Below are 27,843 nucleotides of genomic sequence, written 5' to 3' on the forward strand. Positions count from 1 at the left end.
TTCATGTTATCACTGAGAAGTTGAAACCTTGCACTATTGCCCAGGCAGCATAGATTCTGTGTCTCTCAACCTGGGATTTTGGTTTCCAAATAAAATACAAAACTTACTGAAATCTGAGGAGTAAGTAACTAGGAGTTACACTGAAGTAAGTAGGGGAGAGTAAGTAACTATAGACCACTGAGCCATCGTAAGATGCTTCTGAAATTGTCTCAAGGCCAAGTGTGACTTAAGAAAGAATCACAACAGTTGTACCTCATGTCTTGAGTACATCTGTGTGTAATGGTTCTTGAAACTTTTACAACACTGAATCTCTTAAATGGGTTGTGCTTTTCGATCTCCTCTACTATAGTAATCCATGTTGCTTGTGAACCTTTTTCTACTTATGTTTTCCTCCCACCCAACTTCCTGTGAATGTACTTGATAAATCACTATGTGGACAGTTTCTTTAGCAATGACCTTTCGAGGCTTACACTTCTTGTTGAGGGGGTTAGTGACATTGTGTTGAAAGCTGTGAAGACATCAGTCATCCCCATGTTTATTTGGGCTATGACAATGTTTTTGTCTTAATTATTCTTTTTTTATTACTTGTTACTATTTAATATTAAAATTTTTGAAGAAACTTTATTTTGGATTTTAATAGCAGTAGCTCATAATTCCTTCAATTAACTGATTTGCTTTTAATATCCCTCATTGTGTGTGCAATGAATATTTTACATATGATACATAAACTTTTTTCAAAAATATAATAATTTATTGAGATTCATTTGTGACAGACTATACCAGTATGAATGCATCCAAATGCCAAGCTCTAACTTTTGTTGCTTTCCAGTTCTATAAAAAAGTATTTTCCTTCTTTAAAAAATCTTCAAACAAATTTTATCATCAGACAGTGATAAGCAGAGTAAATATAAAACACAGTTTTCAAATTGTGATTTTAGGTTGTCTTTACCTCAAAATCATAAAGGAGAGTGTCTGACTACAGTTCATGGATCAACCAGCAAATGATTCAAAAAACAAAATGAAGGTTTTGGTGTGGCTCAGTCAAAGTAAGAATCAAAATCTAATCGTGATTTTCTGGCATGACACTAAACAGGATATTTATGTTCAAAAAACCTCATAGGTGACCTAATTCATACAATTTTACAAAGAAGCTTGGACAAAATATCCTTCAAATAGATGTAAAAAAAATTCTCAAATCATTGATAGTTGGTGCCAATCAGGATTTCCCGATGACACTTTTTTAATATTATCACTGACTGTTGAAACTTTGTACTAATGCCCATGCAGCATGGATTCTTAGTTGCCATATAAAGCCAAGATCCCAGGGAGCACATTTTTACGCATTGTAGTTCACACAGATGTAGCATAAGACTAATTGTTCACTCTTCCAAAATGATTGGAATGAGAAAGATTAAGATATTTTCTTTGCTGTGCCTCAAAATTGGTAAAAGTGGCAGTAAAAGGATAACTTGTGTACATCTCTCATTTAAAGTATAAGCAAGTTTTCCCTGTAAATCAGCCAGAGTACAGGAGAGTAGGTAACTACAGAGTTGAATACAAGACATCTACTTCAAGCTGCTCTTTGTCTTTGTTTACTATTATCTCTCTTTGTTGAGGTCTACAGCACGAAGTCTAGAATCATTTTTTTTCTGCAAAAAGAGGAATATTAGGTAAGCTAGGGGAAATTTGATCAGCACATTCGAAGAGGAAGTGCTTAGAAACAAGCATTGCTACACACGCATGTTCCCCACAGAACAGGAATAGGAAGTATGAAGAGGACAGAAGAGAAAAAAACAACAAATCCTCATCTCAAAGCGACACAACTGCTCTCACTGTGAACCACAAAGGTTTGTTTTTTTTTTCTTCTCTCTTGAAGCCTTGAGGTGCTTCGGAAGCTGCCGACTGGTTTTCTTCAGTGGAAACTTTACCTCAGTGGAAATTACTGGTGGAAAGAGAGATGAGTGACTCACTGGAAAGGACGACAGACTGTCCAGTGTCGCCACTCGCAAATGGGTCCAGTCTGACTGACGAGAAAGAGAAACCAGGAGGTGCAAGTGAGCTATGCTGGCAAGATGGAGGCCTACCTGTGGAGCTGCAGAGAGGGATGGAAACCCTGAGGGTGAACAGAGAGCTGACCGATGTGACCCTCTGTGTTCAAGGGCAAGACTTCCTCTGCCACAGGGCCATTCTGGCTGCTGCCAGTCAGTACTTCAGGTAAAAAACAATCCAGTTATCAGTGAAGGTATTATGATGGGACTTCTAGCTTCACTGACCAGATGTATGCTTGAATAGGGCCATGTTTTGCAGTGGCCTCAAGGAGAGTCATGAGGAGCGTGTGGAGATAAAAGGCTTGGACAGCGGGACCATGCGCTCTCTCTTGGAGTACACCTACACCAGCCGAGCCCTCCTCACACACTCAAATGTCCAGAGAATACTTGAGGCAGCCAGCCAGTTTCAGGTACAGCAGCTTGATATTTTATAAAGATTCTCAAATGTTTATCTCAAACAACTTTCACATGGGGGCTTCATGATTGACTTTTTCCCATACAAAATAGTGCCGTCTACCCCCGAGCCATCATGCGACAGTTTACCAGGCAGTGGGATATTTGTTGCTGCTTTGACATTCAATAATTTGATGTAATTTTCTTGACTGCTTATTGTAAGTCAATTTAGTTATGTGAGGCCTATGAACATTACCTACCAGTATGAGGTTGTAGGATAAAGTTAGGGGCCATTATCTGTTAACCAACCTTAACTGGAATATAATGATATATAATGTTATGATAATTCATCTTCACAAAACTAAACACTGGAATAAAAAAAACACTCAGAAATTCTGCAAATACGTTAAAGCTGTAAAAAACTGACCAAATTTTTATTTGCCATTAATAGAAATTATAATTTTAAATCAACATCCAAAGCTTACATGTTTAGAGCTTTTAAGTGGCTGACTCTGATTGGATCAAGGGTCTTTCTCTGTTATTATTCACGAGAGTCTTTTGATTCAAATGGAAATATAGTAGGTACCATAAAGAGTTTGCAATTACATTTTACTATTAAATTCTATTATTTGTCAAGTTTGAGTATTTTTATTATAATTTATCCTCAAAATTCACAATACATTTGAATTACAATGAGAAAAAACCCTGATACACCAGGGTTCAAGGAAATGGGTATTAAAAAAAGTTTGTTTACAGGTTCAAAATGCAATAGCGATGAAGTGGGGCTATGAATTGGTGAAGGGACGAAATGAGTGGGACACATGAATAACACAAAGGTTATTACCATAACCCCATATGTCAGTATCAAGATTGCAAGCCAATTAGCCCATTCCAAAATATTTTATTTGACTTTCTGAATGCTTCGACATTTTAAATGGATTATCGAAGATGGCTTTTGATGGCTTCATTATGTAAGCTTTCTAACACTCATGTTGTGTGTGGTAAAATTAATTATAGTAATAATATGCAAAGGAGGTAAAATACTATTTATCTCTGTAAAGCTTCATATTAACAGCTAGTGGTTTCTAATAACCACATGATTAATTTAACGGTATGTTAAAAGAGACAGTGCCGAATAGTAGAAAACTAACAGCAAAAAAGTACACTCAGAAAATGTAGCTCTAGTAATTGAACACTGAACATCATTTAAACTCATTTAAACTATAAATTGTCTTCTCACTTCACAAAACCCCTTTCCTATTATAGGATACGATACACACACTTAATGGGGTAAGATCTCAGTTACTCTAATAGGGAAGTGAAAGTTGGTTGTTGTTTACACTCAGGATCAGTTTTCCATTTAGATTTAAATTAACTGCACAGCTGTGCAGTTTGACAGAGGAGGCAGGTGTTTGTGTTTTTGTGTTTCTATTTTTGCAGAAAGCAATTTGTGCATTGGAGTTTGACAATCAACAACTCAAGAATTTAGGCTGATTCCTTTTTGCTGTTTTAGTGATTCCTGCAGCCATAAATGTGGTTAAAGTCAGACATGATTTAGATGAGTTGAGAATTATTATAATTGTTGAGATAAGTATATTTTTCTATACCAAATTATGATTAAAAATCAGATCAAAAAATATTTTCAACATATTTGTCAGCCTAACAATTCAAATCAATACTTTTACTTAAGAGCTAAATTTATTTTCCATTTTTGTTTTGATGTCTGTTCTCAAACAAAAATATACATGTATTAAGGAAAATGCCATTTACCTTTGGTGCATATTGAAAAACTATTACTAGACAGATATTTTTTTCACTCAGATGGCTAAACTAAATTAATGTCAGTTCATGATATTATTAAAAATTCAGTGAAGTATCTATAAACCTCATGATCCATATAGACAGAACCATGTACAGGCACAACGGCTGACAAACAGAAACAGAAACAATGAAGACAGTCACACGACTGGGCAAATGGATGGAAATAAAATCAAAAACTTTTCCATAGTGAAGCTAATCAAACATAACAACAGTTACATGGTGGAAATCACTGTGAGGACTAGAACATTTCCTAAAACAATATACACCCATCATAAATACCAGAAAAGTGCCTGAAATGCATAAAAATATTACTCACAAGTGCTTCTGTTTTTAGGGACTTCGTATATTACTGATAAATGAATGAAACAGGAAACTTTCTTGTGGCATAAAGAAATATCTTAGGGCATGAGTGATTTAGCTTCTATTTAAAGCATGAGTTTAAAAAAGCTATAGTGGAACACAGAAACCATCACGTCTGTTGCTAGCGTCATAATGGAAAATGATTGTGTGTTTTATTTTCCACACAGCAACACTAAAATTATGTGTATGGTTCTACAAAAGTTGTCATTTACATAAAGCGGTCTGAACATGGACAATTGTGGATAACTGTCAATTTGTAGCTGCGCTTCGTTTTTGCTTCACAAAATGTGTAAGACCTGTAGAGAAGAAGTTTTATAGAACATCTTTGATATGACTAAAGCGGACATCTTAAAAGTTATAAAGTTCAAAAGTTGCAGTGTGCGAACTTTTCACAGTCACTGTTGCTCCAAGAAAAGTGTGTTTATTATTGGAAACATTTTTATAATTTATAGAAATTTATAAACCCTTTTTTTCCCAAGATAAACTACATGAAAAGTATGTTTATTTTTTAATATCCAAAGACAGTCATCAAAGTATCCAAGAAAAGTATATATGTCTGGATAATATTTGATCATTTATGGAAAATGATCAACTTTTTTTTTCCATAATAAACGACATGTAACAAATTAGGAAACATCCAACTGATCAAGTCGGGACGCACATAATGTGTGGTGCTTGTAAAGCTGGATAATAGAACAGCAAGCTGATCTTAGGACTGAGCTGCATAAGACGAGTACATGATGACTTTTTCCTGGTTATGCTCTTCCATTGGATAACGGGGTTAGTCAATCTACAAGTAGTATGTACACTTCTGAAGAAAGAGACTGCTATTTTTTTTTACCATTAACTACTGAAAATATTAGTCATTCTGACATCTGACTTCCTTTCGCCAATATGACAAAGCAGTGGATTCATATTCTGATGCCGAGTCACATAACTGAGTTAAAATGCAAAGCTATAAAAGAATTAGTGGGGACAACTGCCACACTGGCCTGTTCAGCAGCCGGATACCATGTAGACTGAATGCAGGCTCTCTAACAACCATTTTCCTGTCTGACGACTGTCAAAAAGAGGTCACTAGAGCTGACTAAACCTTTAAAGAAATTAATATTACCACATTATGTCATACAGCATTCCAAGCCTTTTGGAGAACTGTTTTAAAATGACATCAGAAAATACACCTCCTCAGTTTTAAGATTGATTACTTTTATTGTAATGAGTGTTGTAAATCTGTGTCAGCCAGGGATGACTGTAATAAACAAAAATGTCCTCTGTTTTTTCAGTTCCTCCGTGTGGTCGATGCATGTGCAAGCTTTCTGAGCAACTCTATTCATCTAGAGACCTGCATAGGGATCCTAAATCTGGCTGACAGTCACGCTCTGCCCACCCTGAGGACCAGGGCTCAGGACTTCATCACCTCTCAGTTTTCTCAGGTGGTGCAGCAAAAGGACTTCTTAGAGCTGCCTGCAGAGTCTCTGGAGGCCATCCTGCAGAGGGATGACCTCAATGTGAAGTGTGAGGAGTGTGTCTTTGAAGCTCTGATGTGCTGGGTGAGAGCCCAGCAAGATGAACGCTATCCATTACTGGCCAGCTTGCTTTCACATGTGCGGTTGCCATTGTTGGAGCCGGCGTACTTTGTGGAGAAAGTGGAGTCAGATGAGCTGATACGTCTCTGCACTGAGGCTTTCTATTTGCTGCAAGAGGCTCGCATGTATCATCTTTCTGGTAGAGAGGTTTGTATCCATTAAATAGACAAATTATCTCACTTTTTAAAATTAAAAACAGCTTTGAGAGCTACACAAATATTTATCTTTATCATTGACGTATTCGTAGGTGGTTTCAGAGCGAACCAAACCACGAGTGCAGCACTTTCTGTCAGAAGTTTTTCTGATCATTGGAGGATGCACTAAGGATGAACGCTTTATTCCCACTGTCACCTGCTTGGATCCTCTAAGACGCAGCCGACTGGAGGTGGCCCGGTTGCCAATGACAGAAATGGAAGATGAGACCCAAATCAAGAAGTGGGTGGAGTTTTCTTGCATCACTTTCCACAATGAAGTTTACATATCAGGTGAGAAATCAGTCACAATCTTATGCATAAAGACTGAAATATGATGCCACCATAAATTTTTATTGATATCTTCCATCATAATTGTTGCTTCCAAAATATATTCTCTTTACTGGAACTGAAATGTGATGGCTGAACTGATAAATTTTGAGTTTACTAGAGAACAAAACAAACAGGAAGGCGTGGTGTCTTCTGCAGAACAGTTACTGTGGTTTTAGGCGTTTCCCAACCCAGGAACTGACATTTTAACTTTGGGTATTTTTACTGCCAAGGTTGACGCACGCTGCAAAAGTTAAAACAAGGTCATGGGCCTGTTGGCACTAAACCTAGATATGACCACATGCTCCAATGCAGGCATCAAGACTAATCTTTAGTCTACATGTTAGGATAGAGGGATATAAAGTCTTGGCGAAAGGTGACGTTTTCCTTATATGATTTGCTTGCTGTAGGTGGTAAAGAGACCCAACACGATGTTTGGAAATATAACGGCGCCCTGGACAAGTGGATCCAAATTGAGTCAATGTTGAATGGACGCTGGAGACACAAGATGGCAGTTCATGGCGGAAAAGTGTATGCTCTGGGTGGATTTGATGGGATTCAGAGGCTTGCTAGTGTGGAAGCCTATGATCCTTTTCACAATCGCTGGACACAGGTAAATACACATTTAGTTCAAAATTGACTTTGATGTCTCTAAGTCCCCTTTTATATTCGAATTACACCACACCAGTATTAAAAATTCCCCTGAACATGGATGATCTTAAAGAGTTCCTCATGTACATCAGAAACACAGAATCCCCAGTCCACTTCCCCAGCCATTTTTCAATTTTTTTTATTTTATTACACTATCCCAATAAGTGGGGTTAATGTAAAGAAATGCAACACTCACTTTCCCAGCATTGGTATACAGCGCAAAGGACAAGTGCATACACCTCTGAAATGTGCATGTTGGCTGATTGCTCATAGACTAAGGAATGTTTTGTGCAGTTAAAAGATGCAAGATGTATTGCTGTCAAAAATGGCATTTAAAACATGCAAACAGATATGTACTGTGTTTTGTAAAGCCATCTACCTTCCTCTTGCTGCTGATAAACTGATGAAAACAGTGATGGAGTCTACCACAACAAAGCTCCAAATTATGTTGGAGGTGCATAAATCTGAGGTTTGGGAGGTTTCAAATCTCCAATATGCTTAGAAAAATTTTACAGATTGTGGGGAAACATCTTAGATATCATACTTCTGGTCACTGTCATTGTGATAAAACAGGGAAGAGAAAAGCAGGATTAAACCTATGTTCTCACTATTACGTGTGAGGCAAGATTATATTTGCCTTCCTTAGAATTCCCCAAATAAAACTCCCTTCCTTCACATTTTTTTAAATGTAACAAATGCTAGAGCGCTTAAAGGAGCCCGGTTTAATTACGTTATTAGTGCTATAATTGTAAATTTATCACTTAATTATATTATATTTCTTACACATGTTATATTAAACATGTGTAACTGTTTTTGTAATAATGTGTTTTTATGATGTGGACCCCAGGAAGAGTAACTATTGTCATGGCAATGGCTGATGGGGATCCTAATAAACAAACAAATACATTTTTTTTCAAATTTGCTGCAATCTGGCAAAGTTTGAAAAACCATGGAAAGCCTAGAGAATGATGGGAGGTCTTGGTCAGGTGTAATATCACCTAATGTTACACTGTGTGCAATTAAAAAATGTTACTTAAACAGAGATTTATCTGTGAATCACTACCACATTAGCTCCCTTTACTGATATTATCTTGCTTAGTAGACTTCTTTATGTATTTACCACAGGTGACACCTCTTGCAGTGGGTGTCAGCTCTTTTGCTGCAGCAAGCTTTGGCAGATGGATCTATGTGATCGGTGGTGGTCCTAATGGAAAACTAGCCACAGATAAAGTTCAGTGCTGGGAACCAGGAACAGACAGCTGGGAACTGCGGGCACCCATCCCTATAGAAACCAAATGCACCAATGCTGTTACATTCAAGAACTGCATCTACGTCGTTGGTAAGTTTGAAGTATTTTTTAAAAAAAAGTTGGATGTTACTTGAGATATAAACAAAGATATTATCTGAGGTGTGGAAACTTAGATAAATAGCTTATTGTGGCACAAAGATAATATTCCTAATTTTTTTTGTAAAATATTTGGTCATTATGTATGTGAAACCAGTAAAATGTAAAAATGCTCAAACAGGGTACAGCAAGACTGAGGAGTTCTGAAGTTTAAAATAAAAAATTAAAGGCTGTATAAAAAAAACCTGAAATCTGCAATTATTTACAATGCATAAAATACAATGTCAAATTCTTCATGTGCAAGGCAAAGTCCCTAAAACAATAATGTTGCTGCTGAGAACATGGCGATGTGTGAAATTCGCCACTGCATTCAGAACTGCTATTTAGCACTTCAACATGCATAGCAAAATGATTCTGAAGTGTTTGGCGGTTTTTAGCTCATTTCTGTGAAAGCTGTACCAACATGGTTTGATGTTGTAAATTGCTTGTTATCTTTTCTGGTTGGCATAATATTGACAGTGTAAAAGCCAACGTAGACTTATTTCAATGCAAACATGTGGCTTAAACTGCAGCAAAGTCACAGACATATTATCAAAGGCTACATTCCTCTCAGAGGAAGTTCTGCTTTTGCATTTGCACTACAGGACAACCAGCATGCACAGGTGCAAAAGTGGAACACAGCCTTCACAGCCTCAGGAAAGGCAAACCATTATCTCACCAGTTCTATGCCAAACCACATTCTCTGCAAAATTTGCAAGAGTCCAGGCACCAAGATATCTTACTTTCAAACGAGAAAAGTAACCCACCCAAACATTTCATATATCATGAACCATTTGAAATGCATAATGAACAATGCTCAAACATTCTGCAAAGAACTTGTCCTTCAAAACAGCTGGGATTGATTTCAGTTTCTAACCCCTCAAAATTTCAAATAACGGAGGAGTTATCCATACCTTTATCATGTTGGTAACATCTAAAGTGTGCATAAAAGCAAGAAAATAATATTTTAACACTACATCCTCGCCATATTCTGTAGCTTTATTAATTTTATTTAGTGAGTATATTGGAGAACAGTGCGTAAAATAGGTATCATTGCTGATTGGGCTTTTTAAAATTATGCTATACTAACTGGAGGCACAAACTTTGACATATTTATAGACATTTTTAGACCAATGGATCAGTGGAAAGTAACATATTATTCTGAAATATAAGACAAATGGAACATGCTTTTCAAATTAAAAAATAATAATTATGTGAAAAGTGTAGTGAGCATTTTCTCACTTTCACTCCTTCACTGTAAATAAAATTTAATGGCAGGTAAAAGTACCTGCCATTAAATTTCAATACATCCTGTGAAAATGACGAGAGCAGTACAAACCAACCATGAGATCATGATCCACTCACCTACCTTTCCGTCTATGCCCATGGTAAATATGGAGGATCTGCAGAGATGCACAAGATGGGAGAATCTTTTGGTAGGACAACTATTAGTCCACAAATTTGTCTTTAAAAAAATGAGGCAAGATTAGGTGGTAGAAAGACAAAACAATTCCCTTCTACAGTTTACCACTGACCAATTATGGCAGTCAGCAAACATGTGAAAGAAGCTGGTCAGATGAGGCTAAGCTTTCCATGCAGAAGCCATGTGTAACCAAGTGTAAGAACAGCTACAAAACTGTTAAATCATGGGGCTGAATGCAAATGCATGGCTAACTTTGAAGATTTTGTTTTTATTTAAAAAAACATTTTTTTTAATGTGGAAACCATCTATCCCCCTTTTTTCACTTCAAAATGATCAATTACTCTGTGTGGGTTTATCACACGTGATCCCAATAAAATACACTGAAGTTTGGGAAAAGGTTCAAGGGGTATGAAGAGTTCAACAAGGCACTCATTTATCAGTACATAAATCCATATGTGGCTTTCAATAACGCCAGTTAAGGTTAACAAGGCCACTAACCAGGTTAAGGTTAATCTTAACCTGGTTAAGGGTCTTAACCAGGCAAACAGGTTAGTATTTACCTTAACCTGGTTAGTGGCCTTAACCGGGTTAACCAGGATAACCAGGTCCATAAGCTGGTTATTCTTAAAACTAGGTTAAGGATAACCTGTGACAGCTGGATGGAGGCTGAACAGACATAAGAAACACAGAAGCAGTGGTCCAGGAGTATGTGTGTTGGTACACACACATACTCCTATGTGCTTACAAATGAGCGAAGATAAAAAATGAGTAGATACATAATATTCATTAATATTTGAGTCCCCAATTTTAGTAGCTTGTATGCTTTATGACATAACTTTTAGCTCATCTTCAATTCTTTATTGCTCTTCCAGGTGGTGCCATGCACGCCATGTACTGCTACTCCCCTCTGTCCGACTCCTGGTCCCTGGTGGCTCGTCTGGGGGAGAGGGCAAGTTGTGCCATCGCAGCCTGCAACAACAAACTTTTTATCACAGGGGGGAGGGATAACAAGAACCAAGTGATTTCCACGGTGATGTGCTGGGATGTGGATCGAGGGGTGTTGACAGAGGAGTGTGTCCTACCGTTGGGCGTATCTCATCATGGCAGTGTGACGCTCATGAAGTCTTACACGCACATTCACAGAGTCACACCTTCGTCAGAGTGCCAATGACACAAGCTTTCATGTACCAGACTTTAGTTTTGCTACAGCAAGTAAGATATCAAAATGATGCAGGGAAAGTGTATCTTTTTCATTCACTTGCCACTTTACCATGAGATATTACTGTGTTTGTACTAATGTAAGCAGTGAAAGTTTAAAATATAAATATATATTTTCTTGAGCTCTATTCTGATTAAAAATAACTGTTAATATCTTTCCTTGATTTTGTGTTCTCTGGGGTATAAATATGTGTATTAATGACATTTCAGCAGTAAAGATTAATCTTAACACAATGAATATGATTTAATAGCAATTTATTTCAGCAATTCAATTCAAAAGACAATTTTATTTTAATCTTGGTCTTTGAATCATTGAGCAACAAATCATTGTCCTTGTTTTCAGGGTTTTTTTCTCTCTTCCCTCACCTTTTACTGTTGACTCTGCACCTTAATTTATTACAGATTTTCCTTCCACTAAACTTTCCCTTAATTTGCTTAGATGCATGACTGTGTGAGCAGCCAGCTTCTTTTACCTTTTTTCTGCTTAGTGTCTGTTTGTACCCTGTTAATGACTGTCTGCTGGACATCTGTCAAGTAAGCAGTCTTTCCCATGATTGTATAAGTCATGTGTTAGGTTCCTGTAATATATAAACAGCTATTTGTTTTTTACCTATTTCTACTAAATAAAGTTATGAATTACACTTGGTCCTTTGAAAATAAGTACCTTATCAAGTGTTAAACTAAAATGACAGAATTGTATTTAGTTTATCATGAAACTGAAAATTAACATTGTTTTTTTTAAATTATTATTTTACTTCAAAGAACAAAAACAAAGATTAAAGTCTTATAACACAAAATTAAATACGGTTTGTGTAATCAGGTGATTACACCATTATATTTTGTGAAATATTATGAAAATTTGGAACAAAATAGCCCTCTTAGAGTAAAACATTTTGGTATTTCTGTTGTCGAAATTATGTGCACATGTTAGATAAACACAGATAAACGAATTGTTAAAGTTAGTCTGTTCGATTAACATTGAGCGCAACACTTAGCTGTGGCCATAACATAACATTTATGTATTAGAAACTTATTTTATGGTTTAATGCTATACCTTAAATATCTGAGAAACTGAATTTTGACTTTTGATTACTGTAAACCAAAATTAGTAAAACTGACAGAAATACTTGAAATAGGTCCACTTTTTGGTTTTAATTACTGCAATGAGTTCTCCATTACATTTTAATTTACTGAGATGCACATTCATGTTCCAAAAAACTGTTGCTGTAAAACATGACTGATTTTGGACTATAAGACATAAACTGATGTGGAGGCAAACACCAAATTAATAGTAGATTTTGCGTGGTTTTAAAAAAGAAAACAATTGAATTTTTTGCCCACAAACCAATCTAAGTAGTCCTACGAAAGGAATGTTCGTAGCTTTTGCTGTCTGTAAGTCTTATCTTTCCTCATAAACATTCTGCTTCCCAACAAGGACACGAAAAGCTGGAAAAGACACGTTTAATTAATTCCGGTCCTCTTACGGAACGCTTCAAAGTAAAAGTTTTATTTATTTATTTATTTTTATCTATGTTTCATGTTTTCCATTTTTAATCATCTAAGGTATTTATATTTCCCCTACTAGGAATGCTAATTTAAGGAACAGCTATTTATTTTCCCAAAGCTACTAGTGAAAGAGTTTTAATAGTTGAAGTAATATTTACTCATTTCCGGTGCAAAGGACACCGGAAATTCAGGTGTAACACAGGTGAAGCAATTCGAAACCCGCAAGTACATAGGTTGTTTCGTGTCGTTCCTTAAGTTTACCTTTGATTTTTAAGATTATTTTCAATCCTGTCCACACTGGTTTTAGGTAAAATGCTCGACGTTTTTTCTATTTATACCTAACCGGCTTCAGTAACCTTTGCTGTCGCTTACCTGTTCAGCGAAGTGAAAGTAAATTTTGGCCTCGAGTTAAACTGCCCAATTCAATTTGACGGTGGTCCAGAAATGAATCTTTGGTGTTTCATCGTCTCCTTCTCTCTTACTTGCTGTCTGGGTAAGTTTAATTATACATGAAAAATACTTTTCAAACTACTTTGAACATTTCTGTAAACATACATTGTACATAATGACAAAACAACACCGCACTGCTTCCTTAACATCACAAGGACAACATTCTGGTTGCGATTTGCTTCTTCTTCGCCTAATTTGTACACATTCTGACTGGACGTCCAACTTACTTTAATGTTTATAACTTAAGACACTTTATTACCTTTCATTAAGGTATTAAGATTTTCGTAACTATATGTTTTTGTCATTCTGATGTATAATAACTTTCTTAAAAGTGTTTATCATCTTTTGATCTTTGTGTAGGAATCTCTAGGTGGAGATTGCTCTGTTCATTCAGAGCTTTGCAATTCCAACAAAAGATTATTATCTTTTGTTACACTGCAAACAGACATTTGTTTGCCGTGGTACTTCCCAGTCGGGTCAGCTATAGAGTTGTGGAAAAGTAGCGAAAGTTTTGGTTGTTAAACAATATTCTAAGCTTTAAACCTCCCACTGAGCACTGCCCAACTCATCTGAAAATGAAGGAGGTACCATCACCTTGTGTTGGTCTCTTAATCCTAACAAAATCATTTCAGAGAAAGGAAGACTAAAAACCTAATTTTTTCCAACTGTTTTCAACCTCTTCTGTTAATAATGTGTGTAGTTAGGGCAGCTAGCATTGCTGACGTTGACAGCATTGTCTGTGTATTCTAACTGTAAATATTGCTGTGTTTACGCGCTACATGGAGTGTTTTACCTGTGACTAGGTTAGCAGTTTTAATGATAGAGAATCTTATCCGACCTCATAATAAAAACATTCTCAAGGGTGGGCAATCCAGAAGAATAATATAATATATTTTTGTTAGTTCTTATTAATAAATTGACGTTTTCATAATTATGTAAAAACATAACTTTAAAAAAAACAGGGTATTTAGGCCCCATAAGAATTAAATCTTGCTGACTTTTTGGAAGTTGTTGACAATAATAGGAGACAGGACATGTTTTGAATTAGAAATGACTGGTTGAAGAGCTTACCCTTCAACCAGTCAGGGTTGAAGGGTAAGCTCTTCTCTTGGTAATGTCAAGACATTACCAAGAATGTCTTGACATTACCAAGACATTCTTGGTAATGTCTTACCAAGAATTTCTGCTCTAGTTTCTAGTGCAAATATCTTAGTACACTTGAAACAAAGGAAAACCATCTTACAAGTACTTTTTCAGTAAGATCTAAGAGCTTGTTTTAAGTAAATAATTCATTGATGTTGATTTTTTAAAAAGTACTACTTTCACTGGTGGTTTATTTCATTTCTAGGTAAAAAAAAAAATCAACTAGACCAAAAATATTTGGTAATATCTTGTGTTTTTCCACTATATGGGCCATATATATTTTGAAAGAATGAAAATCTAGGAACTTCGTTATTTTTTTTCTTCCCAGTGTTTGAATAAACAAATTCTCAGGGGTGGGCTTGAAATTCTACTTTACTACATTGTTTTGTATAGTGTACTAATCTTTTTACATTTTAACATGTCTACTCTCACTTAAATTCTCTTTGTAGTTTCTGGACAAAATGCAAAATATGTACTGGTTGGGGAGAAAGTCGACTTCCCAGGCTTCAGCGACAATAAAGAATCCCCTGCCGACATTCTGTGGAAGCATGTAGAAGGACAGAAAGTATACAAAGTGGTGCATTTTGATAGCAGACAAGAACAATTCTTTGGGTCATATGAAGGTCGGGCCACTCTTGGCTGGCGTTTTGCAGATCTGTCCATTAGCAACCTGAGATATGAAGACAGTGGATCATATGACCTGGAAATATTAATTAACAACCAACACCTGACCAAAAGATATGAACTGATAGTCATTGGTAAGCTTTCTTTTTTTTTTCCCCCTAAAAATAAACATTTCTGACAGCAGTTTTAGATTGACATTGAGTACTCTGTTCTTTTAAGTAACTAGCTGATGAGAAGCCATAAAGAAGGTTTTTAGTGTTTATTTTATGCATAGTTTGCATTATTGCTATGAATAGGTTCCTACAGAGTTGAATCGCAGCATGGGTAACACATTTTAAAAAATGTAGTTCCAGGAGGAAACACAGATGGTTAGTCAAGCCAGTGCAGAAGAGCCTTTAACTTGTAGTCTGTCTAATGGATGTGGGAGGTTTGTCCAGTTCCTGTAAAATATAATCCAGATTGTATCAAAGTCTCTGGGCAAATGATCCTACTTTGCACACTGTTACCTCATGATACTTCATTACTGGTTTCAATACAAGAATAGCATTAATCAGGCATAAGGCACATTTTGATAAATAACTTTCTATCAAAGGCAAATTTTGCAACGTATTTCTTCTGCAAGTTGCAGCATGTTGTTGTTTCAACAGACACTGGTGTGCAACTCTGATAGTGTTTCAGTTTCTCTCTTAAACTTCAAGTTGTGTAACAGTAAATTTTATTGGCTGCCTTGGTTTCATATTTGATTCCTTGGGTTTTCTTTTTGAAAAAAGTTAGATTTCTCTAGTAGTTCACAACTCCTAATGATTGTTTGATGCAACAGTCTGCAACATGATAATAATATATTTGTCCACTTAGATGGACCTTTGCTCTTAGTTTTATCCCAAAACTGATATAGATCTTTGCGACTGAGATCATAAAACTCAGGGAGATTGTTTCACTGTATTAGATGGTTGATTTATCAGGGCAATATGCAGTTGAAATAAATTTGTTTTAACATTAATGTTAAAATTAATTTAAAAAATTTATTAAGTAATTCAAATGTAGTTCTTTTGTGGCAAACTCTTAGTATTTAATATTTTGTCAGATATTCTTTTTTATGTTGATGAATCAGTCAGTATGGATGAAACAATTCATGTAACTTGTTTGCCTTTATGCATTATTTTAGACAAAGTCACCAAGCCTACCATATCCTGTGAAATAAACAATGCAAGCACTTCTGAGTCACCAGGGAAGGCAACTCTGCTCTGCTCTTTACCATCCCATTCTGATCAGTCCTCACTGAGGTTTCAGTGGAGCACAAATGCAAATATTCATCTCGGACACATGATGAAAATTTCCCTTGGAGGTGAATTTGATGATCGTCAGTACAACTGTACTGTAAACAACCCACTCTCTCAAGATTCAGCAGTGTTCTTTGCTAAGGACTGCTATCCTGGTAAGATATTTGTTTTACACTTTTATTCTTTAGTAAACAAACATACCTTAGAGGCTATTATTCATATTTCAATGGTCATGTGTTTAATACAGAGATAACTGGTGAACAAAAGCAGATAAAAGATGTATGATCAATGCTTATAATCAATTTTATTGTAATTTCGGACCACATTATCAATTTTATCTTCTGCAGTTTAGTTCTTTTTATGTACAGTTTTTTGTTTTTCACTTTGTATTTCTTTACAGAGACAAAGGCTCAAGCCGGACTGATTGCTGGTGTTGTTGTTGCTGTTGTTGTTGCTGTTCTACTGCTGATTCTACTGCTGGTGGTCTTCTTTTGTCTTAAAAAAGGTACTGTCACAAATAAACTGGTTAATTAATAAGGTTATGAGTAATAAAGTGGAATAAAATTAAATAATTGAAATCATGAACAAAATAAGCCATAGAGATTCCTAAGACATTGATTCAAAACACATGGCCAATGAAACTCAATTGGTTCTGAGGAAAAAAAATAAAATAGCTGGAATGGCCCTGTTAATAAACCCATATAAATCCAATTGAAAAACTATGGAAAGAATAGATTCTCAGAGTTCATAATATATGTCTCCCTGAACTTTAAAATGTTTAGGTCATTCACTGGATTCATAAGTGACAATCTAACCTAAGCTATACATTCAATTGATTTCTCCATATGTCTTGCAGCTGTCATCACCCACCAAGCTACTTTTATCAAGTATTTCATACATTTTAATGAATGTTTTCAATACCTAGCATTTTACAATATTACACATGAATTGCTCCTTTGTTTAGATTTCTTCATATGTGTCAATTTCTCTGATTGTTACTAATATCTGTTGTAGATTTCTTGTCAGTACCCTCATTAGAAATATATGCACAGATAAAAATGTTGATTCTTTCCTTATTGTAGTTATTTTTTCAAAGATTTGAAGAAGTAGATTGATAGACAGTTCTCTGACACTTAATCATGATACCTTTTTCTTGATTATAGTACGCTCAAATCGTGAGAAGTCTGATTTGGAAACTCAGTCAAATTCTGGATTTCTAAAAGGTATGTCAGTACTTTGTCTGGACCAGGGATAAAAAAGTCAAACAAAAAAAATTAAGTTTTTGTAATAATTTATTGGTGTAAATGACAGAAATGTTTTTTTTTTGCCTTTTAGTTGTCATCTAGATATGATATAACAATCATTGAATTGATTTCACATTTTGAAACAGCATTTTCTTAATCAGCTCATAGTAATTTTTCTATGGTGGTCTGCTATGAAACAAAGAAGCAGGTTTACAGTAACAGATTAGATTGTTCTCTATATTAGGCATTTCTTAGTATCATCTTCATGTAAATTATTTGTTAACAGTGACAGTGTCATTGTTATAATTATTGATTTCCAGTTACATTTATTATGTCTTTTGATGTTTTTCTTAGCAACATCTGGAAGTGAAGAAAGCCAGGGTCTTCTGGACAGAGCACCTACATTACCCTCTAAACATGCTCTTGGACACCTAAACCAAAGAAATGACACCCTGTTGGATCCTTCCCAAAAGGGTAAACTCTACCGAAAGATTTAGTTGATTAAAGAAGTTTCATGTAAATTAAAGCAAAGAACTTGGTAGTGGTAGAGGAAATATTTTTCTGTATAAACAATGGCAAAAATGCATGAAGTGAAAAAAATCATTTTAGGCATCTTAAGTTACAAAGTAAAGTTTAATATGCTGTATCAGAAGTCAGACATTGTTTTTTACAAAGTCTGTAAAAAATTCAATATTACACTGTGCTTTATTTTTTTATTATTTTGTGGTTTAGATTCAGAGAAGAACAAAGCCCAAGACAGCGGAATTCTTTTCTCTCCGTCGGTTAAACAACTTCGCACCTTATTTGAGAAGGAGAATGGAAAAGCTAATGAAGCTGAGCCCAGAGAGGTGGTCAAGGAAGAAGTCTTGGAGAACAACCCTTCAGATTCTGAGACTATGAATCCTGAGCTTATAGCTTTGCCATCTGAAAGTAGTGAGTACATATGGATTAAAAAATAGCATTTTTCCCTCTGCTACTACCTGCCATAAACATGTTTAAAAGTATTTTTAGACACAAAAAACACTTCACATAGAGCTGACATTTGCTACTTTCTCATTTCACCATAAGAAGTATTGTAGTATTGTATTTTTTCACTATTTTCTAAAGTCTTTTTTTTAAAGTTACTCACACCATTTGTTTGAACAAAAGAGCTGTAACCCCTCACCGACACCTCCCACCTCTGACCCCTATGAAGTATGCATGGACACCCAGGTTGCTAAAAAACAATTAAAGTCAAGACAAATTGCAGTGGTGTGAAAAAAGCATTTGCTCCTTTCCCAATTTCCTATCTCTTGTATGTTTGTCACATTTCATTGTTTCGAAAAATCTCAAGTAATTTCTTGGATGGTTACTCTTCTACTGGATTAAAATTTATTGAACTGGTGCTATGCTTACTGAAATATGTTTTTTGGATACTCTAATCCTGTATGAATGATTGCTTTCTTGATCTTTTTTTTTTTTTTTTAATACAAAAAACCCCCCCAAAAAACGCTTGTGTAAAATAAATCTCACCACAGCTGCAGGCACCCTGCCCTAAGTCATTGTGACAGCCCTTTAGGATCTTTCACCCTTTGGGCCTCCTGGTAAATGACGGCAGACGTGGGCGAGGGCCCCTTTACGAAGATTTGCCTTGGGCCCCAAAATGGCTCCCTTCCAAAGTCTGCCATTGGACGGGAGCAGTCACTTTTTTACACAGGGCCATGAAGGCTTGTTTTCTTCTTCTTTCCTTAAGGACCTTCATTTAAAAGCTACATTTTGTGTTTACTTGTCTTGTCCTTGACTAATTTTTAAATTGGTTTGATGTTCTGAAACACCAAAGTGTGACAAATATGCAAAAACATAGGTAATCAGGAAGGGGAAAACAGTTTTTCACACCGCTATAGAGCTATTTTCCCCAAACCAAGCAGTCTCTGTTTTCTGCTTGCTCCAAATAATATTTCATTTATGTGACAGCATGTCGCACCCATTTGCGCTAGTGAATTTCTGACAGGAATATTCTATCAAGTAAAAACGTAAAAAGACAATCACCTGAAACTTCACGTTTGACCAGTTTGATTACAACAATGAAGTTTCATTTAATCCAAATGGTTGTACATGTTTTCTTGTAATTATCTTCACCAAATTATGCTCCTTGATGGCATAGTTATTTTACCAGTTAGACAAAAGCCACATGCAGGTTAAGGCAAATCCCAACTTGCCTCTGCAAGTAACGGTAATGTTTGCAGCTCACTTTCTACTCAGTTTTTTTATGTATTGAATATCGTACTGGCGTTCACATGCAACTTGAGTTTGAGAACATCTGTAAAGTAAGAACCTGGGCTTAAGTATTTTTCTTTTTGATCCCTTGATGTAGCCAAGGAACAAATATTCTGACAATTATGTGGAAATACTGCAACTTCTAAAGATATCTGTCAGTAACTTACTGGTCTGGATTTTCAATTAGACAAATAAATTAGTTGTACAATTTCATAAGAAAAGAAGAAGCTTGTGAAAGAAAATGTTTGGTCTTTTTGGGGGTTCAGCCCTTTCTAATGCTCTTGAATAACAGTCATTACAACTAATTGTCTTAAAATATTAATTTGAAAATGTGTTTTAATCTCAGTACAAATACCGTCATTCTATGAAGACCTTGTGGGTTTATTAGTGAAAAAGCAGTATTAATAAAGAACACACTAGACAGGTTAAGGGTAGTATTTTGGAGAAATATAAAGCAGGGCTTTCACCAAGTGAAATCGGGTATGTAGCGAGGTTCATAAGGACATCCTTTCTTTATGCACCAATTTTGCAAAGAGAACGAGTGTTGTCTTAGTGTAGGGGTTACAAGGTTCACATGACATAAGAGTTTCCTTCCTGTTTCTATTAAAACTGAAAGTATGCAGTTGCAAGATTAACCGTTCACACATCAATCTCCTGTAGTCAGCCCTTCATGGCTGGAAGTCCATCAAAGTCATGTTTGCAGATGGCCACAAACAATAAAGAAGTGCATCAAACATTTAAAAGAAGGTGTCTGGTTAGATGAGACCAAAATTAAACTCAGTGGCCTAAGTGGCCACAATTATTTGTGGTGGAAAACTAACACTCTTGCATCACCTTGAAGACTCACATTTTTTATTATTTTGTGGTTTAGATTCAGAGAAGAACAAAGTCCAAGACAGCGAAATTCCTTTCTCTTCGCCGGTTAAACAACTTTGCATCTCATTTGAGACGGAGAATGGAAAAGCTAATGAAGCTGAGCCCAGAGAGGTTGTGGAGGAAGAAGTCTTGGAGAACAACCCTTCAGATTCTGAGACTATGGATCCTGAGCTAATAGCTTTGTCATCTGAAAGTAGTGAGTACATATGGATTAACAATATGCCTCAGTGAAACACGATGCTGGCAGCATCATTTGGGGGATGCGTTTCTTCAGCAGGACAGGTAGACTTATTAGAGCACATGACGGATGAATGGAGATAAATGTGGGACAAATTTGGAAGAAAACATTTAAAAGACTTTTCTAATAAAAGCAAGACATTACAATGTCTGGTAATAAAAACTGCTACTATCTTCAGATTGGCAGATGCAATTAACAATCTTTAACTAAGAATAGCCAGTCAAACATGTGAGGCTAAAATGAAAAGTACTGAAAAAATCAATTGCCTTTTGGAATAAAAATATTTTAGAATTTTATTTATGTTGATTTGTGTTTCTGAACAGATGAACTTCCAGAAGGATTGGGAACAGAGGACAATTCTCTAGACTCTAAGGAAAATGCTTTACCTAGTTTGCCAAATGGCAATGGTGAGCCCACATGATCTTACCTTAAAATCTGCTTTCTCTGCCATCATTAGAAATTAAACTTTTTAAAGCTATGTATCACCTACCTCTACAATTCTAAATGACATAAAGTCTCTGAGAAGTACCAAAAGAAATTCAAAGTATTGAATTAAAAAAATTCTGATAATTAAAATAGAAATCTGTACATAAAAAAAGTAATTTGTTCTTATTAACTTTTTCTGTTTCTATTCTTTTTTCTTTTCCTTTTTTATGTTACAGGTCCAGAGAAAAATAACGATGAGGACAATAAAGCTTTAGATCGTCCTCCGGTGCCTCCAAAATCCAAACTTGTTCAGAATCTCTCTGCATTACAAAAAGTGACTAAAAATACAAATCCGAAAGTTATCAAGAAGCAAAGTTTAGATGACCCTGCTGATTCTGGAAATCCAAATGAGGTGTCAAATGATCAGAGTGAGTTCAAATAAGCTAACTAACCATTTTTTAAAGAAAACACTCTTAAAACTCCTTTTTATAACAACAATTTGTTGTATTTAAAAAAAGATATTGAACATACAAAGTAACTCAAACAATATTTCTTCTCCTAAACCTAATATATGGTGAACTTCCTTATGTTCTGTTTATATTATGCCATTTTGTTTGTCATTTTGGTTGTTTCGTTCCTGACTTTTCTGAACCTCAAAGAAAACATTAAATCTGGTTTTAGCAACATTATGTTAATGAAAATGTCTGTCTCATACCTCTGTTTGCTCATCAACACTCCTTTTAATTTATTATTATATCGGTCTTATAACAATTGTGACTAAAACACTTTATATTTTAATGGTTTTGTAAGACATAATGCAACAGGGGAATAACATACCTCAAATGTTGCAGTATTGCCTGATAGTAACATCCCTTCATCTCACACCAATCCCTTACTGTCTGATTGTTTTATCTAATAATTGCTTGACCACTTGGGGGCACTCATGGAGCATTGAAAAAAAATCCCTGATGGTTTAGCTTTTAGTATGGAAAAAAATAAATAAAAGCAAGGCAAGGACATCAGGGGAAAGTAATGTTTGCAGTAATGGTGTGCATTGTTGAGTAGTGCACACCACTGATCAAAAGTACATGTACATTTTACAAGAAGAGAACATCAGAAGCGAGGCATATTTCAAAGACATGACAGGATTTGATGTCCCACAACATTTCCTTGAAGATCCTTTATTTCATCAAGCTTGGAAGATTGTAGGTTATTTCTCAAAAAGCAGACATAGCAAGATATGAAACCGTGTCACCTGCTTAATAATGAGCTGATTTTTTATTTTATTTTAGCAACCAGTTTACTTCCTCTAATGTCACAATTTTGACCATTTTGTCTTTTTCTAGAGGTAATATTGTCTGTGGAAGAGTGGCAGGAATAAACATTTGCTTGCCTTGAAAGAATTAGTTTTTCTTATAGCTTTTCTGTCTCTATTATAGGTTTAAGTGAAAAACCTGAAGACAGTGGAAATTCATCTCTTCCTGAGGCATCACCCCGTCTTGGTCATCCTTGTACGGATGACAAAAAACTAGGGGATGAAGATAAATTTCCAGACATTTTGGATAAAGAGGATATTCCTATAAATGCTGAAGAGACTAAGGATGCTTTACCTGGTGTGCTGAATGGCAATAATGGCTACAATATTATACATACATTACACTATGTGTTTCTTTGCTATTTTTATAGTTAAAAATTCCTAACTCTATTAACCACTAATCACTTTCTGCTTTTTTCTTTTTGTTCATCAGGCTCAGAGAAAAATAAGGATGAGGATAACGGAGCTTCACATCCTCCTTCAGTGTCTCAGAAATCCAACCTCGTTCTGAATTTCTCTGCACTAAAAAAAGCGACTGAAAATACAGACCCAGAAGATAAGAGACCAGTTTCAAATGATCCTTCAGATTCTGGGAATCCAAATGAAGTGCCAGAAAATCAGAGTGAGTACAAATGAACTAACTATGTTATTTTAAACACAGTACCACGAAAATTTCTTTTTTATGAAAAGAAATGTTTTGTTGGATTTTCAAAAAAAGTATGATTGAACATACAAAGCAATTGAAACTTTTTTATATTAAAACTGATATATAGTTTATTCTGTTTGCGGTATGTCGTTGTCATTTTGGTTGTTTAACACCGGACGTTTTCCAGGCTTCAAAGCAAATATAAAATTTTATATCCCTATTTGCTCTCCTAAGCTATTTGTTTTATTTATTATTATCGTAGTTTTACAACAACTGTTAGTAACGCCCTGGTCCTCTTATTTTATACATCCTTATGTTTAATGGTATTGAAATATATGATGCAACAGGAGAATAACATACCCTCTGGTGGCTCAAATATTGAAAGAACAATGTAGTATTAACATCCCTTAATTGACACTACACTGGTCAGATGCTTTGCTCACCTCAGACGTTCAATGGTTGAAACCAAAAGTGAAACTTGAGCCATTACTTGATGTCTTATAGTTGTTTAATAATTATTCGACCACTTGGGGGCACTCATGGTTCATCGAACGTTTAGCTTTTATTATGGAAAGATAAATAAAACAAGAGGGTGACATAAGGGAAAAATGATGTTCATAACTACAATCCAGCAGGACACTTTAAATTTTATACCATTGATCTACCATTGATTATAATATTGATGTACATTTTACAGAAGAGAACATCAGAAGCGAGGCATATTTCAAAGACATGACAGGATTTGATGTCCCACAACATTTCCTTGAAGATCCTTTATTTCATCAAGCTTGGAAGATTGTAGGTTCAAAAGCAGACATAGCAAGATATGAAACCGTGTCACCTGCTTAATAATGAGCTGATTTTTTATTTTATTTTAGCAACCAGTTTACTTCCTCTAATGTCACAATTTTGACCATTTTGTCTTTTTCTAGAGGTAATATTGTCTGTGTAAGAGTGGCAAGAATAAACATTTGCTTGCCTTGAAAGAATTAGTTTTTCTCATAGCTTTTCTGTCTCTATTATAGGTTTAAGTGAAAAACCTGAAGACTGTGAAAATTCATCTCTTCCTGAGGCATCACCCCGTCTTGGTCATCCTTGTACGGATGACAAAAAACTAGGGGATGAAGATAAATTTCCAGACATTTTGGATAAAGAGGATATTCCTATAGATGCTGAAGAGACTAAGGATGCTTTACCTGGTGTGCTGAATGGCAATAATGGCTACAATATTATACATACATTACACTATGTGTTTCTTTGCTATTTTTATAGTTAAAAATTCCTAACTCTATTAACCACTAATCACTTTCTGCTTTTTTCTTTTTTGTTCATCAGGCTCAGAGAAAAATAAGGATGAGGATAACGGAGCTTCACATCCTCCTTCAGTGTCTCAGAAATCCAACCTCGTTCGGAATTTCTCTGCACTAAAAAAAGCGACTGAAAATACAGACCCAGAAGATAAGAGACCAGTTTCAAATGATCCTTCAGATTCTGGGAATCCAAATGAAGTGCCAGAAAATCAGAGTGAGTACAAATGAACTAACTATGTTATTTTAAACACAGTACCACGAAAATTTCTTTTTTATGAAAAGAAATGTTTTGTTGTATTTTCAAAAAAGTATGATTGAACATACAAAGCAATTGAAATTTTTTATATTAAAACTGATATATAGTTTATTCTGTTTACGGTATGTCGTTGTCATTTTGGTTGTTTAACACCGGACGTTTTCCAGGCTTCAAAGCAAATATTAAATTTTATATCCCTATTTGCTCTCCTAAGCTATTTGTTTTATTTATTGTTATCGTAGTTTTACAACAATTGTTAGTAACGCCCTGGTCCTCTTATTTTATACATCCTTATGTTTAATGGTATTGAAATATATGATGCAACAGGAGAATAACATACCCTCTGGTGGCTCAAATATTGAAAGAACAATGTAGTATTAACATCCCTTAATTGACACTACACTGGTCAGATGCTTTGCTCACCTCAGACGTTCAATGTTTGAAACCAAAAGTGAAACTTGAGCCATTACTTGATGTCTTATAGTTGTTTAATAATTATTTGACCACGTGGGGGCACTCATGGTTCATCGAACGTTTAGCTTTTATTATGGAAAGATAAATAAAACAAGAGGGTGACATAAGGGAAAAATGATGTTCATAACTATAATCCAGCAGGGCACTTTAAATTTTATACCATTGATCTACCATTGATTATAATATTGATGTACATTTTACAAGAGGAGTACATCAAAAGTGAGGCATATAGTACTTGATGTTCCACAATATTTTTTTGGAAATTATTTACTTCCTTGAAAGGGTTGTTGGATATTTTTCAAAAAAGAAAGATGTATAACAAGGTTTCATGTGTTTAATGATGAGATGATTTTTATTTACTTATATTTTTAGTAGCTGTGTTACTTCCTCTGTCACCATTTTGCCCAGTTAATATTTTTTCTTTAGTTTTTTTTGCATATTATATGTACATATTTTTCTTTAATATGGTTGCTTTGAATGTTTTTCTTGCCTGTTTCTGTATTTCAAAGAACAAAACTGTCATTGTTTTGTCAAGTGGAATACATCAAGATTACCATAAAGTATAAACCCAAAGCAACATTATTATTTTTATGATGTCCTCATCTCCAAAGCTTCCAGATTAAATTATGTCTTCTTTATTCAGAATATGGAACCCGACACAATAGGTTCAGCATCGGCGGTTTCGTTATTGTTTATTCATGATGTTCTAGTATTTTCTGATTCAGAAAAGAAAACACTTATTGTGAATGACTTTTCCATCTACAGGAATGACTAACATTCATCAGTTTTGACAGGTTAAATTGTATTTACACAAGCATGTCACAACCTGGAAGAAGGACTCAATTTGATTACCTTTAATGCACTCCATTGCTTTGTTTAGAAGTGATTTTTTTTTTTTTTTTTTTTTGCTTTGCTCAGTCCTAAAAAGTCCATGCAGGGATATTTTTTGGGGGATTACTTACAATGAACTGTTCAACATATTTGCAAATTTTTAGCAGATGGGTTCTAGCACAACTGTTACTGTCTGTTTCAGATTCAGGAAGTAAGAAAGAAGAGAATGAGTTTGCAAAATCAACCCCTGAAAATGATGTTCAGCCACCGCCTGTTGCCAAGGAGAATTCTCCTTTGAGCCAAAACTCTCCAGAGAGTTCACCAAAGGCTGTACATAAACAAGACATCGACTCAGATGAGTGTGTAATGACAAGTAGTGGAGAATCTTCTTCATCATCCTTAGAAGAATCAGAAAACGAGGAGCAAGTTCCACCTGCTTCCACTCCCAAAAAGACTGATTCAGAAACAACAGTGGAGGAGCAACAGCCTGCTCTCTCTGAAACAGAATCTGAAATGGAGACCCTGCAAAATAAGTGACCAACACCACCCAAACTAAGACAGCAAATATCCGTTTCCCGATTCTCACAGAACAGACTCAAGACCAAGAAATAGACACTAAGCAGCAATGCAAAGACTTTTGAGACTAACCTGATCGAGAAAATACAGTCTCAGAGGAAGAAGAAAAGAACAAGATCAGACGTAGCACTATAATCTGCTGAAGACGAAGATTAACCTACGCAGACGAAAATATAAAGTAAGAGCTTCAGTGAGAATAAAAATGGGCAAATTGTTGGAGCTCCATATTATCTGCTGCCTCTCAGGCAACATGACAAATGGGCACAATTCCAAGAGAAACCAACAAATAAAGAAGACAGATAGAAAGGAACAAAGACCAAAATAAAAAGTAACAGGGAGTTTTATTCTGAGATAGTCAAGTTGAGATATTCTACAGTAAGCTGAAGAAAGATGGGTGCTCCATCTTTTTCTAAACATGGACTTGCAAGTATCAACCACAAGCTACACAGTATGTGTTGAGGAATTTTTAGTGATGGATCAAGACAAAGTGCATATTTTCTTCATCAGAAGGAAAACAATACAGTCATTTTTTTTCGAGAATGAAAAATTTAATGTGCACTGTGTATATAACTTCATCTCCCTGATGATATAGTTTTATAGAATCATCTTTTGCTTTGTACAGCAGTACACTAAAATGTTTCTCATTCTGTTTTTCAAAAGCTCAAAGTCTGTCAGTTTCAATGGAGAGCATTTATGAAGATACATATTTAAGTCTTCTTAATAACATTTAGGTTCATTCCACTGTAACACATGAATATTTTATCTAAACCATTTTTAATGCATCTGTGGCTGTGTTAAGGATCTTTATCCTGTTGGAAGATTAACCTCTGCCCCAATGTCCAGCCCTTTACATCCTTTACCAGGTTTATTTTCACTTATTTTCCCAATAACTTGAGCAGCATCTTATCTTGTAAAAAGTTTCCACAAAAGCTTGTTCAGGGGGCAGTATTTTTTGCTTTAAAAATTCAAATTCTAGCATGTAAGTCA

The 27,843-nt window shown here is 35.3% G+C and overlaps 2 protein-coding genes across 4 annotated transcripts; both read left to right on the forward strand.

The window, feature by feature from the left end:
• The first annotated feature begins 1,957 nt into the window (after nt 1-1,957).
• klhl6 (kelch-like family member 6) lies at nt 1,958-12,049 on the forward strand. Its single transcript, XM_032567882.1, has 7 exons — nt 1,958-2,214; nt 2,293-2,458; nt 5,906-6,355; nt 6,456-6,693; nt 7,140-7,342; nt 8,506-8,719; nt 11,060-12,049. The coding sequence occupies exons 1-7, from the start codon at nt 1,958-1,960 to the stop codon at nt 11,356-11,358; spliced, it is 1,827 nt and encodes a 608-aa protein (XP_032423773.1). The 3' UTR covers nt 11,359-12,049.
• A 527-nt stretch (nt 12,050-12,576) lies between these two features.
• Nucleotides 12,577-27,251, forward strand: LOC116723177 (protein NPAT-like). 3 transcript variants are annotated; one of them, XM_032567879.1, is made up of 15 exons: nt 12,579-13,404; nt 14,954-15,262; nt 16,294-16,563; nt 16,809-16,913; nt 17,572-17,631; nt 18,007-18,126; nt 18,385-18,585; nt 20,780-20,980; nt 21,346-21,429; nt 21,685-21,876; nt 22,888-23,061; nt 23,197-23,385; nt 24,435-24,608; nt 24,745-24,933; nt 26,483-27,251. In XM_032567879.1, exons 1-15 carry the CDS (start codon nt 13,356-13,358, stop codon nt 26,815-26,817), a joined length of 2,652 nt encoding a protein of 883 aa, XP_032423770.1. In that variant the 5' UTR covers nt 12,579-13,355; the 3' UTR covers nt 26,818-27,251. The 3 variants fall into 3 exon arrangements, with proteins under 3 accessions (XP_032423772.1, XP_032423770.1, XP_032423771.1); XM_032567881.1 differs by lacking the exon at nt 18,385-18,585 and having other exon boundaries at nt 12,577-13,404; XM_032567880.1 differs by lacking the exon at nt 21,346-21,429 and having other exon boundaries at nt 12,977-13,404.
• Nucleotides 27,252-27,843: the final 592 nt, after the last annotated feature.

This window comes from Xiphophorus hellerii, chromosome 7 (genome assembly GCF_003331165.1).
Source record: "Xiphophorus hellerii strain 12219 chromosome 7, Xiphophorus_hellerii-4.1, whole genome shotgun sequence".
Taxonomy (NCBI): Eukaryota; Metazoa; Chordata; class Actinopteri; order Cyprinodontiformes; family Poeciliidae; genus Xiphophorus; species Xiphophorus hellerii.